This window comes from Arvicanthis niloticus, chromosome 26 (assembly GCF_011762505.2).
Source record: "Arvicanthis niloticus isolate mArvNil1 chromosome 26, mArvNil1.pat.X, whole genome shotgun sequence".
Taxonomy (NCBI): Eukaryota; Metazoa; Chordata; class Mammalia; order Rodentia; family Muridae; genus Arvicanthis; species Arvicanthis niloticus.
In genome coordinates, this window is record NC_133434.1 from 31,285,694 (window position 1) to 31,298,849 (window position 13,156).

The 13,156-nt window shown below is 41.8% G+C and overlaps 1 protein-coding gene across 5 annotated transcripts in view; it reads right to left on the minus strand.

Moving 5' to 3' along the window:
• Positions 1 to 13,156, minus strand: part of Parp6 (poly(ADP-ribose) polymerase family member 6) — a 32,934-nt gene that overhangs the window by 16,012 nt on the left and 3,766 nt on the right. For 2 of the 5 annotated variants that reach the window (XM_076925486.1, XM_076925485.1), the window contains 12 exons: positions 12,017 to 12,211; positions 11,338 to 11,415; positions 10,584 to 10,678; positions 10,164 to 10,224; positions 9,871 to 9,961; positions 9,219 to 9,285; positions 5,822 to 5,971; positions 4,431 to 4,641; positions 3,842 to 3,895; positions 2,231 to 2,326; positions 1,649 to 1,741; positions 475 to 600 (listed from right to left, as the gene is read on the minus strand). In XM_076925486.1, the coding sequence (XP_076781601.1) occupies positions 475 to 600; positions 1,649 to 1,741; positions 2,231 to 2,326; positions 3,842 to 3,895; positions 4,431 to 4,641; positions 5,822 to 5,971; positions 9,219 to 9,285; positions 9,871 to 9,961; positions 10,164 to 10,224; positions 10,584 to 10,678; positions 11,338 to 11,415; positions 12,017 to 12,019 (1,125 nt within the window). In that variant the 5' untranslated portion in view covers positions 12,020 to 12,211. Of the gene's footprint in view, positions 1 to 474; positions 601 to 1,648; positions 1,742 to 2,230; positions 2,327 to 3,841; positions 3,896 to 4,430; positions 4,642 to 5,821; positions 5,972 to 9,218; positions 9,286 to 9,870; positions 9,962 to 10,163; positions 10,225 to 10,583; positions 10,679 to 11,337; positions 11,416 to 12,016; positions 12,212 to 13,156 lie in introns of those variants that run through there. The other 3 variants (XM_076925488.1, XM_076925487.1, XR_013107605.1) reach the window with 2 other exon arrangements.

Sequence of the window (13,156 nt, forward strand, 5' to 3'; positions counted from 1 at the left end):
AGTATCTTCCTAGCACTATTCCACTAGGAAGCCAAAGATCTTCTGATGGAATCTAGGTCTGGCTGGCTCCCAGAAAGCCTATCGCCTTCATTGTTGCTCTGCTATACCTTCCTTCCAGTCATGATCTCAGAGTATAGCCTAAGTTAGTCTGAGGTTTACTATGTAAACCATGCTGGCCTCAAACCATAAGCATCTCCTCCCTCAGTCCAAGTGCTGGGACTGCAGGTATGAACCTCCACATCTAGTCCACACTTTTGTCTTCACCATCATAATTATAACAGGTTCTAATTTTTTCCCCTTCTTTTGATAAGCCCAGTGATTTCGTCAGATTAACCCTCGAGTTAAAGACTACCCAAGAACCAAGTGTTCCATTTTTTCTGTCCTTTACTTACACTGTATGTATTGAAATGACAATCCAACCACCCACCATTTACCATTTCTGTTCATTAGCTTTTTCTTCCCAAACAATTATACCTTAGGGTTAAAGGCCAGAGTCTTGGGATCAGTGGGGTCCACCACAGAGGGATAAGGCTCGAAGATGATGCTTTTTCTAGGGGACTCCAAAGCTGCTCTACACATGGCCACCAGCAGATCTACCACCTTAGGAGAAAAGAAAGGGGAAAAACTAAATGACTGCCCAGTTCTGGGAGTCAAGAGGTCTCCAGACTACAAATACTTTTTCATGCCTTTCCAATTATAAAAATACAAAATTATAAAAATACTAGGGCTATAGAAATGACACAATGAGTGAGAATACTTGACACTCTTGCAGAGGACCAGGGTTCAGTTTCCAGCACCCACATGACAACTTACGACAGTCTGTAGCTCCAATTCTAGAGGATCTGATACCTTCCTTCTGACCTCTGTGGACATCAGACACCCACAGAGTACACATACATACATGCAGGAAAAACATTTACACCCATAAAATAAAAATAAATCTTTACCTGAAGTTCAAATACTAGCAAAATGATTATAGAAAAGAATTATCTCTTAATTCCCCAAATTCATTCGCTCCCAAGTAACTATAAAATTTGATGAGTAGCCATCCAGATGTTCTGATATAAATACGTGTTCTTTCCTTCTTGAGCAAAGAGGGCTGGGAATGAACAGAGGCCCTCACCTCTGCTGAGTAAGCACTTGCAACTTTTTAACTGAAGAAACCCTCCTGCTTTGGCCCTCTAAGCAGCTAGGAAGCTAAAGGAACATATCACTACCCCAAGCCTGACTTGGTATTTGATTCTGGACTATGTATTACAATTTGATGTGTATAAATAACATCTGTTCAGTATTTTCAATGTAGGGATAGGCATAATTTGAATGGGCCTCCTACAGAGTCTATAATCCAATTTTGTTTTATTATAAGCTTTATACTGTAGTGAGCATCATTAAGCATAAAAGTATATTTGGAGGCTAAATACCAAGAAATGAAATTGCTGGGTTCCTTTGCTTTTTTTTTTTTTTTTGGCTTTGTTTTGAGATAGGGTCTTGCTATACAGTTCTGGTTGCACTGGAACTTACTATGGAGACCAGGCTGGCCCCAAATTCAGAGATCCTCCTGCCTCTGCATTCCAAATCCTGAGATTAAAGGCATGTGCCATCATGCTTGGCCTCTTCTTGATCCCAATTCCCTGTGTCTTTTTCCTACCTCTGCTCCTGTAGCCACTTCTTCTGCAGCTCCAGACATGACTCCCAGTGTGTAAAAGGAGAAGACGCATAACTCACGAGTACAGACAGCTGGCTAAAGGGACATATAAAACAGAGAGTGGAGCTCTGGGGTGTGTATTGAGAAGATGTAGGGAGAGAGAGAACTGACTTTATGCAATTCTAGAGTAAGGCAAGAATCTGGGGTGGGCAGGGTATGTTGAAGGGGACTATCAATCAAAATTTAAATGCCTTACTAGTAAGTCTGAGTAATTTCTGTCTACCTATAAAGTTTTCTCTGGTCTTGAAGGTCGTTAGAGGTTCTCTCTTCTGAGTTTCCAGAGCATTGCTCCTGACTCTTAAATATATACACATAGATTATAATTTACAGCTAAGTGTTCTGCCTGCCCACGGAGACTTGGGAGTAGCCAAGTATACCCTGGTCAATACCATCTCCCTGTTTATAGTCCAGAGAAAACTAGTTTTCCTAAGAAAACAATCGTTTCTAGAGCTTCCAGGATTGAGGACAGAACTTATCCTTTAGTACAGGCCTAGAGAAGGAGGAGAGTCACGGCAGGGCCTGTACCTTGAGCATGGACCCGTTCTGGAAGACGTGCTGCTCGTCACACACCACACAGTACTCGTTCAACGTTGGGATCCTCTGCTCTGCATACTTCATCATCTGCAGAGACAACGCAGGCCATAGCTTTTGGAATTATCGATGTTTCTTGGTTTTTTTGGAGATAATGGAAATAAGTGAAGCTTTTCTACCTTAGATCTTGACCTTAAACTGATGGCCTCACTATTGTCACTGTACAAATGAGAACAGTGTGACCGTGGAGACAGAACTCTTGGTTGACACCTAAATCAGCTGTTTACTATCAAATATAACTAGGAGAGTCAGACAGACTTAGCCTCTTTTCTTCATTTATAAAGTGGTACATTATGCACCTCATTGGTATGTCGCAAGAGATGAGATTTATCCATAGGAGTATTCAGATTCTGGGAGAGGGCGTCAAGCCTGTGAACCTGAGTTACTGGGACCCATAAGCAGAAGGAAAGAACCAACACCCAAAAGTGTCTTCTGACCTTCACATACGTGTTATGGTACACAAGTGTGTGCATGCATGCACATACACACACTCTCTCTCCCCTTCTAATTAATTAAATTTAAAAAGTGAAATTCTAAACCAGGTACTGGTGGCGCATGCTTTTGATCCCAGCACTCGGAAAGCAAAGGCAGGTGGTTCTCTCAGAGTTCTAGGTCAGCCTGGTCTACAAAGTGACTTCCAAGACAGCCAGGGCTGTTACACAGAGAGACTCTGTACTTGCACCTTAACATGCATTCTGGGGACTTGCAAAATAAATGATTTTACCAGCTAAACCATTTCACAGGCTCCCATGAGAGCATTTTATTAACAGGTACTAATTAATCAGTTAAGTGGTTATAGTCATTATAGACTTTTTATTCGTGGCATGTAAGTATTCAATCCAAGATTAGATACTGGAGGGCAGAGCTTAAGTCATTTCTACCACCTAAGACCATCTAAGGCAATCAGCCCATCTCCAACACACACATACATGCACACGCACACATGCACATGCACCATAGTAGGAAGATGGCACAAAGCCAGAGCTCTTACAGAAATATCTTAAACTACTTGGTTTTAATTTTCTTTTATTTATTTAACACCTTCTTGACTTGTTCTTGTGTATAAATCAGGCTGTCCCCATTTACATGTTTATGGGCGAGTTATTTAGCCTATAAGTGAGTGGTTTTAAGCTTGTGGGTGGAGACTCCTTTGGGAGTATAACGAACCTTTCACAAGGGTCACGTAAAATCATTGGAAAACACAGATATTTACATTACGATTCATAATAGTAGCAAAACTACAGCTATGAAGTAGGAGCAAAAGTAACTTTATGGCTGAAGGTCACCACACACAAGGAACTGTACCAGAGTTGCAGCACTAGGAAGGCTAAGAACCACTGCTGTAAACTCTTTCAGTAATGCTGGGCCCCTCCCTCTTAAGGATGGAATACAGGCTCTCTTTTCTCTTATTTACTTGGTCAATACATACATAGTTCTGGGAACAAATCAACTCAGGAAATAAGTAATTCAAGAGCTGGGAAATGTAGGCAGCTGGATGGGTGAGCAACAGGGAAGAGCTCTGGAAGGAGATCTGGACTTGTTTACCTGGACAAGGAATCCATATTCCAGGGTGGGGATGTTCTTGCAGTGACCACTGACCTAGTAAGAGCACAAGAGAGAGTCCATTCGTCTCCAATTAGATGGGACTCAAACACACCTCATTCATACCCACAACCCAGGATTCTCCTAAAATTGCTAAGCCTTAGCTCAGATCAGCCTAAGTAATTACAAGGCGGGAAAAATCTTTAGAAGTTTTTATTAAAGGTTCTGAAAAAGTTCACCTGTCTTTAACCATCTTCAAAGCTAAAACAGGCTCACACAGCAACTTACTACCAAGTAGTAACCATGACCTACATTAGACATGAATTCTCCTTGGCATGCCAATCTCCAGACTGCCTTATAAACTACTATCAGACATGACAGTTTAGATACAAGCATTTAGTAGTTAAAAACTATACCATTCTATACATTCATGATGTATGTCTGGACTTGCCTGGAGAGCTCTACCCCACTCCACCCCTTTGAAAAGTTATCCCCCTTCATTCCCACTCCACCCCTCTGAAAAGTTATCCCACCCTTTATTTCCACCCCCACCCTTCTGATGCCCACATTAAACCATCCCCAGACCATGTACCAAAGGAGAAGTCCGTGCTGGGGGAGGGAGGCCCACGTGCTGGGGGCACAGGAGACCTGCCTGGGGGCTGGGGGGATAGCCAAACACCTCTACTTTTGGGTTCTTCATGGTGCAAGAAATGGAACGATTCATAAGGCGTCCAACTCGAAGCTCTGGTACACCCAGTTTACCTTTCAGCATGGAGTCCTGTATGATAGGAAAACTGGGAGACCTTCCGGGAAAGAGCAAAGAAGAAGTAATCAAAGCTGAGCAGTGGAGACAAATGCAGGAAGATCTCTACGTTTGAGGCCAGCCTGATCTACAGAGTGAGTAGTTCCATGCCAGCCAGGGCTACAAAGAAAAACCCTGTCTTGAAACACAGACACACAGACACACAGACACACACAAAAACTTGAATTCACTATGAACTCTAGAAGAGTAGAGAAAAGAACATCATAGGCCACAAATGATCACAAATCAAAGGGACAGTCTATTGTTATCCTAAAGTGTCAAAACAGAGTAACAATTTTATATCATGATTTTTATGTTCTTTAGGTTGTGGCATAGAAGAAAGCTAGTGGCAGAGCCTAAGCAACCATGCCATTAAGGCTAAGTATGGCTAAGTATGTTCTTTGAAGATGATATGATCATTTTTTGTTGTGTGAGAGGAGGACTAAGCATTCAATACTATGCTAGGCAAGTAGCTGCATCCTAAGCCTCAGCCTAATGTCAACTGTCCAACCATCCACAGTGATCTCTGGGACACTACAAATGTAGCTTTGTGCTCACCTTTGGAGAATCACAAGATACTAAAATGTAGAACTATGGAACCAGGGTCAAAGAATGGAGCAATGTTTATTTCCAGAGCCTAGAAATCAGGGCATTCTACATATGAGCAAGAAGTTAGCATCTATGACTCTGTCTCTTTATGACGAGAAATAAGGAAGAGAGCTGAAGATAAGATGGAAAGATGAAGGGCTAGAAAGATGGCTCGGCTCTTGCAAAGGACCCAGGTTTGATTCCAAGCTCCCACATGGCAGCTTACAGACATCTGTAACTCTAATTCCAGGGGATTCAACAGCTTCTCTGGTTTCAGAGGGTACCAAGCACACACATAGCACAAGCAAAACACCCATAAACAAACAAACAAACAAACAAAAACTTAAAAAAAATAGGGAAAACAAATACACATGCCTCCAAAAGCTAGATATTGTGCTTTACACAAGGGATGAGTTACAAATATTGAATCAAAGCAGAAGGGTAAGGATATAAAGACCAGGACCATGTGTTATTATTTGTAGCTTCAGGTACAGAATTTAGTGGACTCAGAGAAAACACAGAAGAAATTAATCTAGGCATTCGAGAAGGAGACAACAGATATTTGGAAATAATCAACTCAGGGAAATACTTACTTGGGAATGGGTGAGAAGATGCTGAGGCCAGCTCGGAACTTCTTGATGGTACCACTTGCCTTGAACCAACTGTGCCTCTTCTCCTGCTGGGTCTTCAAGAAATCATTGCTCAGATGCTTCCATTGTTGGGATGTAAACATACACAGGATTCTGGGAGACCAAGAAAATTAAGCAAGATCAGGCAGAAGAATAATGTATAAGTAAAGCCTCCTTGATATAACACTGGTACACAGAATACTGCCCTAAAGCACCGTCTTCATCCGAGGAACAATCACTCCCATTACCTAACCCAGTGGGCCAGGACATTTCTGGAGTAACTATAAAAGTAAACCTTTAGTCTGGAAAGGCTGAATGCCACAGATAACTACATTGAGAACAGAACAGAGGAGTTAGGATACAAGAGAACAGAACCTTCTGCCTTGCAAACAGTGCAGTAACTATGGCCATGAGGTTCCATGAGGGTTAGGTTAATCCCTGAATTTATGGTGTTTACCTTGCAACCCAACGTGAAATCATTTGTCTTTGATAAGTCCTTTGTACGATTACTCTATGATATTGAGATAAAACCTCATCAGCTTCTTCAAACTCAAAACTTCACCTATCATCTCTTTTACTTCTCATTAGAAAAAATCATGAGGTGTCTATTTCCCTAACTTTTCAATCCAAACACAAAATCTATATTTACTTCAACTCTTATCTCCAGCCCTTCATTCTCTGGAGACAAGGTGATCCTCCTGGTGAAGACTGACTTCTCCATTTGGGATCTATCTCTGCGTCTTCTCCACTTTAGGGACCATGATCACACCTCCTTTCCTAAACTCAATAAAACACTTCATTTCCCTACATTTCAGCTAGGGAAGTGCTCTGCCTCTGAGCTGTACTTTGAGGGGGTCCAGAATCCTCTGACCTCATTTTTGTGTTTCTTCTTCCCTGTCTACCCTCTTCAAGGCTTCTTGGATACTTCAGGTGTTGAGACATCTTCTGCACTTGATTCTTTTTTTTTTTTTAAGATTTGATTATTTATTTTTATGTATATGCATATACTGTCCTGTCATCAGATACACCAGAAGAGGGCAATGGATCCCATTATAGATGATTGTGAGCCACCATGTGACTACTGGGAATTAAACTCAGGACCTCAGTCAGTGCTCTCAACCACTGAGCCAACTCTCCAACCCCTGATTCTATTTTCTTTTCACCCTCTCATTCTCCTTTAACAGTCACACATTAGTAAATCCACCCAAACTGATGCTTATCTCCAACCCGAACTGCTACTGGAGGTTATCAAGTTGATGCATTGCAAACTGAACACTTCCCATATTCCAAAGATGCCCTTTAACGGCATCTTTACCATTCTTATCCTATAAGCATGTTTGTCTTCTTATGTCCTTAGTAGTAGTATAAGGCTACCCAGATAATTGGGCTAGAAACCAGAAGTAGTTTTCCAGTATTTCTGGATTCTTAGAACATTCAATATATCTAAATCAGCCTAAGCATTACTAAATTTATATTCTGTAAATCTTCTGTCTACATATATGTAGGAAAAACATTCACATATAAAATAAAATGAGTAACTCTAGTTTCTTTGTTGCTCGTTTCTTTTGAGACAGGGTTTCTCTGTGTAGCCCTGGCTGTCCTGGAACTCAATCTATAGAGATCAGGCTGGCCTTAACTCTGAGATCCACCTGCCTCCACTTCTGGGATAAAAGGCATGTGCCACCATAAACAATTAAAAAAACCTTTTTAAACAAAGGGAAATTATTGTAGTATTTTGCATGCTGCCAGAGTGGTTTTTGAAAACTAAATCAGACCATGTCCTTTCTTTGCTAAAAGCCTTTCAATGGAGGCTGGAAAGATGGCTCTGTAGTTTAGAGTGCTGGCTTGTCTTCTAGAAGAGCAGGGTTCAGTTGCCAGAACTCATATGGGCTCTTCCAACCACTCTTTAACTCCAGGTACAGTTAATCCTGCAATCTCTTCTGGCCTCCACAGGCATTACCACACTTAAATACATGTAGGCAAAGTAATAATACACATAGAATAAAAATAAATTTGTTAAAAACAACAACAACAAAAAAAAGCAAAAACCCAACAACCAACATTTCAACAGAGGCCTACAAGATGGCTCAATAAATATAACTTGAGTGAATTAGATTCCAGGGACCCACATGGTAGAAAGAGACAATCAATTCCCCCAAGTTGTATTCTGATCTACACTGTGATACTTGTTCCATGACACAAACATGCCCACATAATAAATATATAATTAAACAAACAAGCAAACAAACAAACAAACCATATTTCAGTGTCCCCACTGCCTGAGCCAAAAGCTCAGTATCTTCCTGGATTAGCAGCTTTCATTTCCTGCACTTTATCACCTATGTCTCCCTACACACAGGCTGCTTTCTGAGACTCTGTTCTAGACAGTGTCGGCCACTCAGTCTGTCTATATGAATAATTCTTAACCATATTTAAAACCCATTAATCTTCTTCCTTTCGTTCTTTCACACATAGCCCTTCCCTCCCTGTCCACTAGATCTTCTTCTGTGTCCTTCTAAACTGTTAATCTGTGTTGACCTCCAAAGGAAGGGGAGAAGGTAGGAAATATGCTTCAGTTCCTTTTGTGTGCCAAACACTCGAATATCAAACCTTTAGCACAAAAATCTTAATACATTCAGTACTTTAAACTTGTCTAAGCCCCTGGAGCCCTTCTAAGAGAACAATAGTGTGGCTGTTTCCAGGATCGTACTTTTTCTTAAGCACTACGTAATGATGAGTCTCTCCTTGAATTTCCAGAAAGTGTCATGTTAGACACCCCAAAATCACAGGCTTTCCCTCCCAAAATGGTAAATCTGGCTTCCCAATTTTATTTTAACTTTTCCTAGGAATATTTGAGAGGAAGATTTTTTTTTTTTTTAAGAAGAAAACATGACATTTAAAGCTCTGACATATTTGTTGTTACAGTCTGGACTGTGACTGTCACCTAAAGGTTAACATGCTGAAGGCTTATCCCCGAGTCTGTGGACTTGTTGGGAAGTGGAGAGTACTTGGGAGGTATGAACTGGCAGAAGGAAGTTACGCCCTTGAGGGCAGACTGGTCCCCTGACCCCTCATGTGTGCATGTGTCTTTCTGTCTGTCCAAGTTTGCCAGCCACTGTAAGTTCAACAGCCCCTTTCTACCACACGCTTCCGCAATGATACATCAGTGTGCTGTCAAAGATCTAAACAGGGTCAAGCACTGCACGCTGACACCTTCAAATTGTGAACTAAAATAAACGTTTCTTCCTTCTATGCTGAATAATTCAGATATTTTGTCACAGAAATGGAAAGCTGACTAACACACATATATCTTGATCTTTCTCCCTCACATGTCTTTGACCAAAAGAAAAACAGTTCTTACTTTTTCAACTGAAGACCTAACCCAAACCCTTCTTTATTCGATGGCTGGAAAACCTCAATTGATGGCTCTGCGAAGAGAAAAGAAAATTCCATATGTGCAATCTCTAATTTCCACAAAGTCCAAAGTCACAGTTCAGTAGGATAGCTTCCTCAGGAACTATTAGATACTCTCAGTCATTTCCAACTTGCAGCTAAGGCTAGCTATGAATGTGGCAGCTGAACACAAAATTGTAACTGACTTAAAATATGATGAGAATCTTGTAATGGGGGAGGTAACTCAACTGCTTAGTTTTTGAGTGTGGATTTTGGAGAGGACAATGTGTTGACGTGTCAACAAGTTGGACATGCCTACATGGTGGATAAAAAAAAAAATCTGAGACAGCAGTAGACTCTAGAAGCTATTCAATAAATGTCAAATATCTTCATTAGAAAGATGAGAGGTTTGTGCCAAGAATAAATATCTTCAAAGGAAACAATTTCACAAATCAAGAAGAACACTATCAGATGACTGGGGATGAAGCCATTATGAGAGAAAATGGAAACGGATGAGCACAAAAGTCTTATTTCTAACTTTATTTCTACTTCAGTTAACTTAGGACTTTGGATCAGATCACACTCAGGTTACCCACTTGCCCAAAGTCACTCCCCTTTACCTGGTCCATCAAGGTATTGAGAGAGAGAAAACCGTAGCCTCAACACAATCGGTTCTGTCCGAAGAACCTTCCAAGCTGTAGATACTTCCTCCTAAAAGAACAAGAGAAATCACTTCTGGTTTACAACCGAGAGTAGTGGACTACAAGTTTCCTCTATATGACACACACAGGCACATAACAGTAGACACCACTGTCTGCTGACAGTCTAGGAAAGACAGAGAGAAGAATACATGTTCCAAATACAGCACTCAGGAACAAGACACAAAGCTACAGCTGCTGCTGGCACTGCTTACATCGAGGAAGCTGATGTTGATGTGCAGGTCAATGTCCACATCATCGATAGTTCCATACTCTCTACAGAGACAGACAACCACGGGTGAGGCTCATAAGAGAAAGACGGCAACGGAGTCAACGTAAAGAACTGAACCCCGCAACAGGAGGAAGGGTGCAAGGTGACTTGGTATTTAAGAGCTTAGCTGCATGTCAGGACATGACGACAGTGCTGCTTACCTCAAAGGTGAAACTAATGTCGTAGAAGCATTTAGGATGAAAGGGAATAACTAAGAAGTGGCTCTAACCCTAGACCCTCCTGTCAGCCATGTTTAAATACTGTGAACAACCTTTTAGTACTAAACTCATAAATTCATCAGCCCATCATGCCATCAGAAGGAAACTCTAGCCTTTTAAGGATCCTTGTCTCCCTGGAGTCCCACCTGATGGACACGGAGTTCTCACTGTAGATCTCTTTCACTGCTTCAATGTCTGCATCAAGCTGTGGGTGTCTATATAGGTCAGCTGCACAGCTCCCCTGATAAAACAGTAAAATAATTGATGGTAGCAAGGATAGACAGTTAGTCAAAGGAGAAGAAACAAACACACACATGAAGATACACCAGGAAGAGGGGACATAAAGTGCAGCACACACTTGGTTCTTGGTGGTAATCCTACCACAGATTTCATGGAACAAGTCTCTCACCACCTCTCTCTAAGAACACTGCAGCAGGGCAACAGGCAGGTCTGCTTATAGAGTTAGCATGCTTAAACCTCTAGTTTTTCCTCTCAAACTTTGTCTTCTATGTAAAGTCAGAAGAATTCCCTCTGAAGAACATTCTGAGAGTCTGAGCAGCTTCGCTCAGGACTGAGTTCTGGGTAACAGTGAGTACTTTCCAGGAGCCACCTAAGATTTGATCCTAAAGATGGCATGACCCTCTCTGGCTAATGAGAGAAGAAAACAATTATTTCTAACGAACATATGGGTAGCTTTCCTGTAAGGGACATCGTTTACTGTAGGATCATGACAAGTCCTAGGCATGAGTAAGGACAATGAATCAGTTCTGAGACTCATATCAGACCACACCAACACTACATCTCATTGCATTTCTGTTCACCAGAACTTCTTTCTTTCTTGATGTACCAGCAATGAAATCTAAACCATCCAACACTGAGTTTTGGGGAATGCAACCTCACCTGAACTCCATACAGAAATTCCTCTGATTCATTGTCTCCTTCTGAATCATCATCATTCCAGAACTGGCCTTTGATGTCCTGGAGATAAACAAAAACAAAAACAGAGGCACCATCCTTTGTTAGAGCCTTGTTACTGCATGAACCAGAACAGGATAAAAGGACAGAGAAACAGATCCTCACATTCCTTGGGACAGAATGACTGGAACCACCATCCTTTCACACTCTGCACTCCTCTCTTCCTGAGTCCAATCTTATCTACAGCCTAGCTCTGACTCAGTGGGTCTGAGGAACGCACACCTAAGCTCTCCCCATCACCCCCTGGGCTCTTGTTTTATGTGTTATCTCTGAGGCAGAGTCTCACTCTGTAGACCTGGCTGGCCTGGACCTTGTATCGGTTCATCTGCCTCAGCCTCCCAGGTGCTAGGATGACAGCTGCAAGCCACCACAGTCGACTCTTACCACTACTATAGCTCCTAGAGCATTTACTTCTCCCCTTCCTTTCAAAGAGAACAGTCCTGCACACAGCTCAAGTATCTATGTTTCCACACTCCTCCTCCCTTCAACTTCAAATAACTACTGTCAAAGGGCAAGAGGGGGGAAATACCAGGAAGGTGGTCAGCTTTTTGTCTTATCTACCCCTTAGATGATCACTTAGGAGAGATGAAGAGTCGGTCCTTACCATTGGGTCAGTGGGTTTCACACACACTCTCAGGTCAGTGCTAAGCAGCACCCCTCCATACCACCAATTGAACCCAGGCCAACGAGATGAGCATTTAGGAGACCACAGAATGAGATAAGGAAGGGGATGATGTCATAAGTGCTAGCAATCTGCTGGAGGTGGCAGGCTCTGTTGTAGTGGTAATAAGTCACTGTCCTGTGGAAAGTAGATAACAGTTGGGTTTACCACTAGCTGGGTAGTACATACACACATATATTTTATCCATCTTTAGACACATGTAAAGAGGTATAATGCAAGCAAATATACATACACATGTACACATGTATGCACGTGTACACACACACACACACATACACACACATTTTACTAGTTCTTTAATCAAGCTGAAAGTATTCTACACATAGAATATGTATCTCTCTGTTCCACTCAAAGTTGCAAGTTGGGACTGGAGTACCTGCTCTAGTTTATAAGGTTACAGTAACCTTCAAACCAGAAGGACCAGCTGCTAATGCTTCTGTGTGTGACAAGCTCATTTAAGAACAAGCTTTTAGACTCTTTCCTCCTATTTTTCCATATTGGACCATTTTCACTTGTTTTCTTTACATGTATACATATAAAGAAAAGAAAGAAAAAAAAAAGCCTCCAAGGCTGACTTCAATCTTTCTTAATCATTCTCTGCCTGAGACAAGGTTTCTCAGTTAAACCTGTGTCTCATCAATACAAGCTAGTCTAGCTAGCCAGCTTGCTGAGATCCTAGCCCCACATTCCTACAGCTGGAATCACACATAGCCACGACGCCCACCTGACCTTTATGTAGGTTCCAGGGATCCACACTCTAGTCCTCACACTTGCATGGCAGACATTTTAACCAACAAGTCATGTCCCTAGTCCCTCATTACTGCTTTTAAAACTTCGGTTTTTGTTGAGCTCTGTGGTACACATCCATAGTCCCAGCAGTAAAAGGGAGAAGAGGGGATAGAAGATCACATGTTTGAAGTCAGCCTGGATTACTAAGAAGACTCTGTCTCAAAAATAAACTCAAGAGGGCTAGAAAGATGGCTTAGCGGTTACTGCTAACCACTCTTACAGAGGACCTGAGTTGGGTTCCCAGTACGCACACCTGGCAGCTCAGGACTGCTA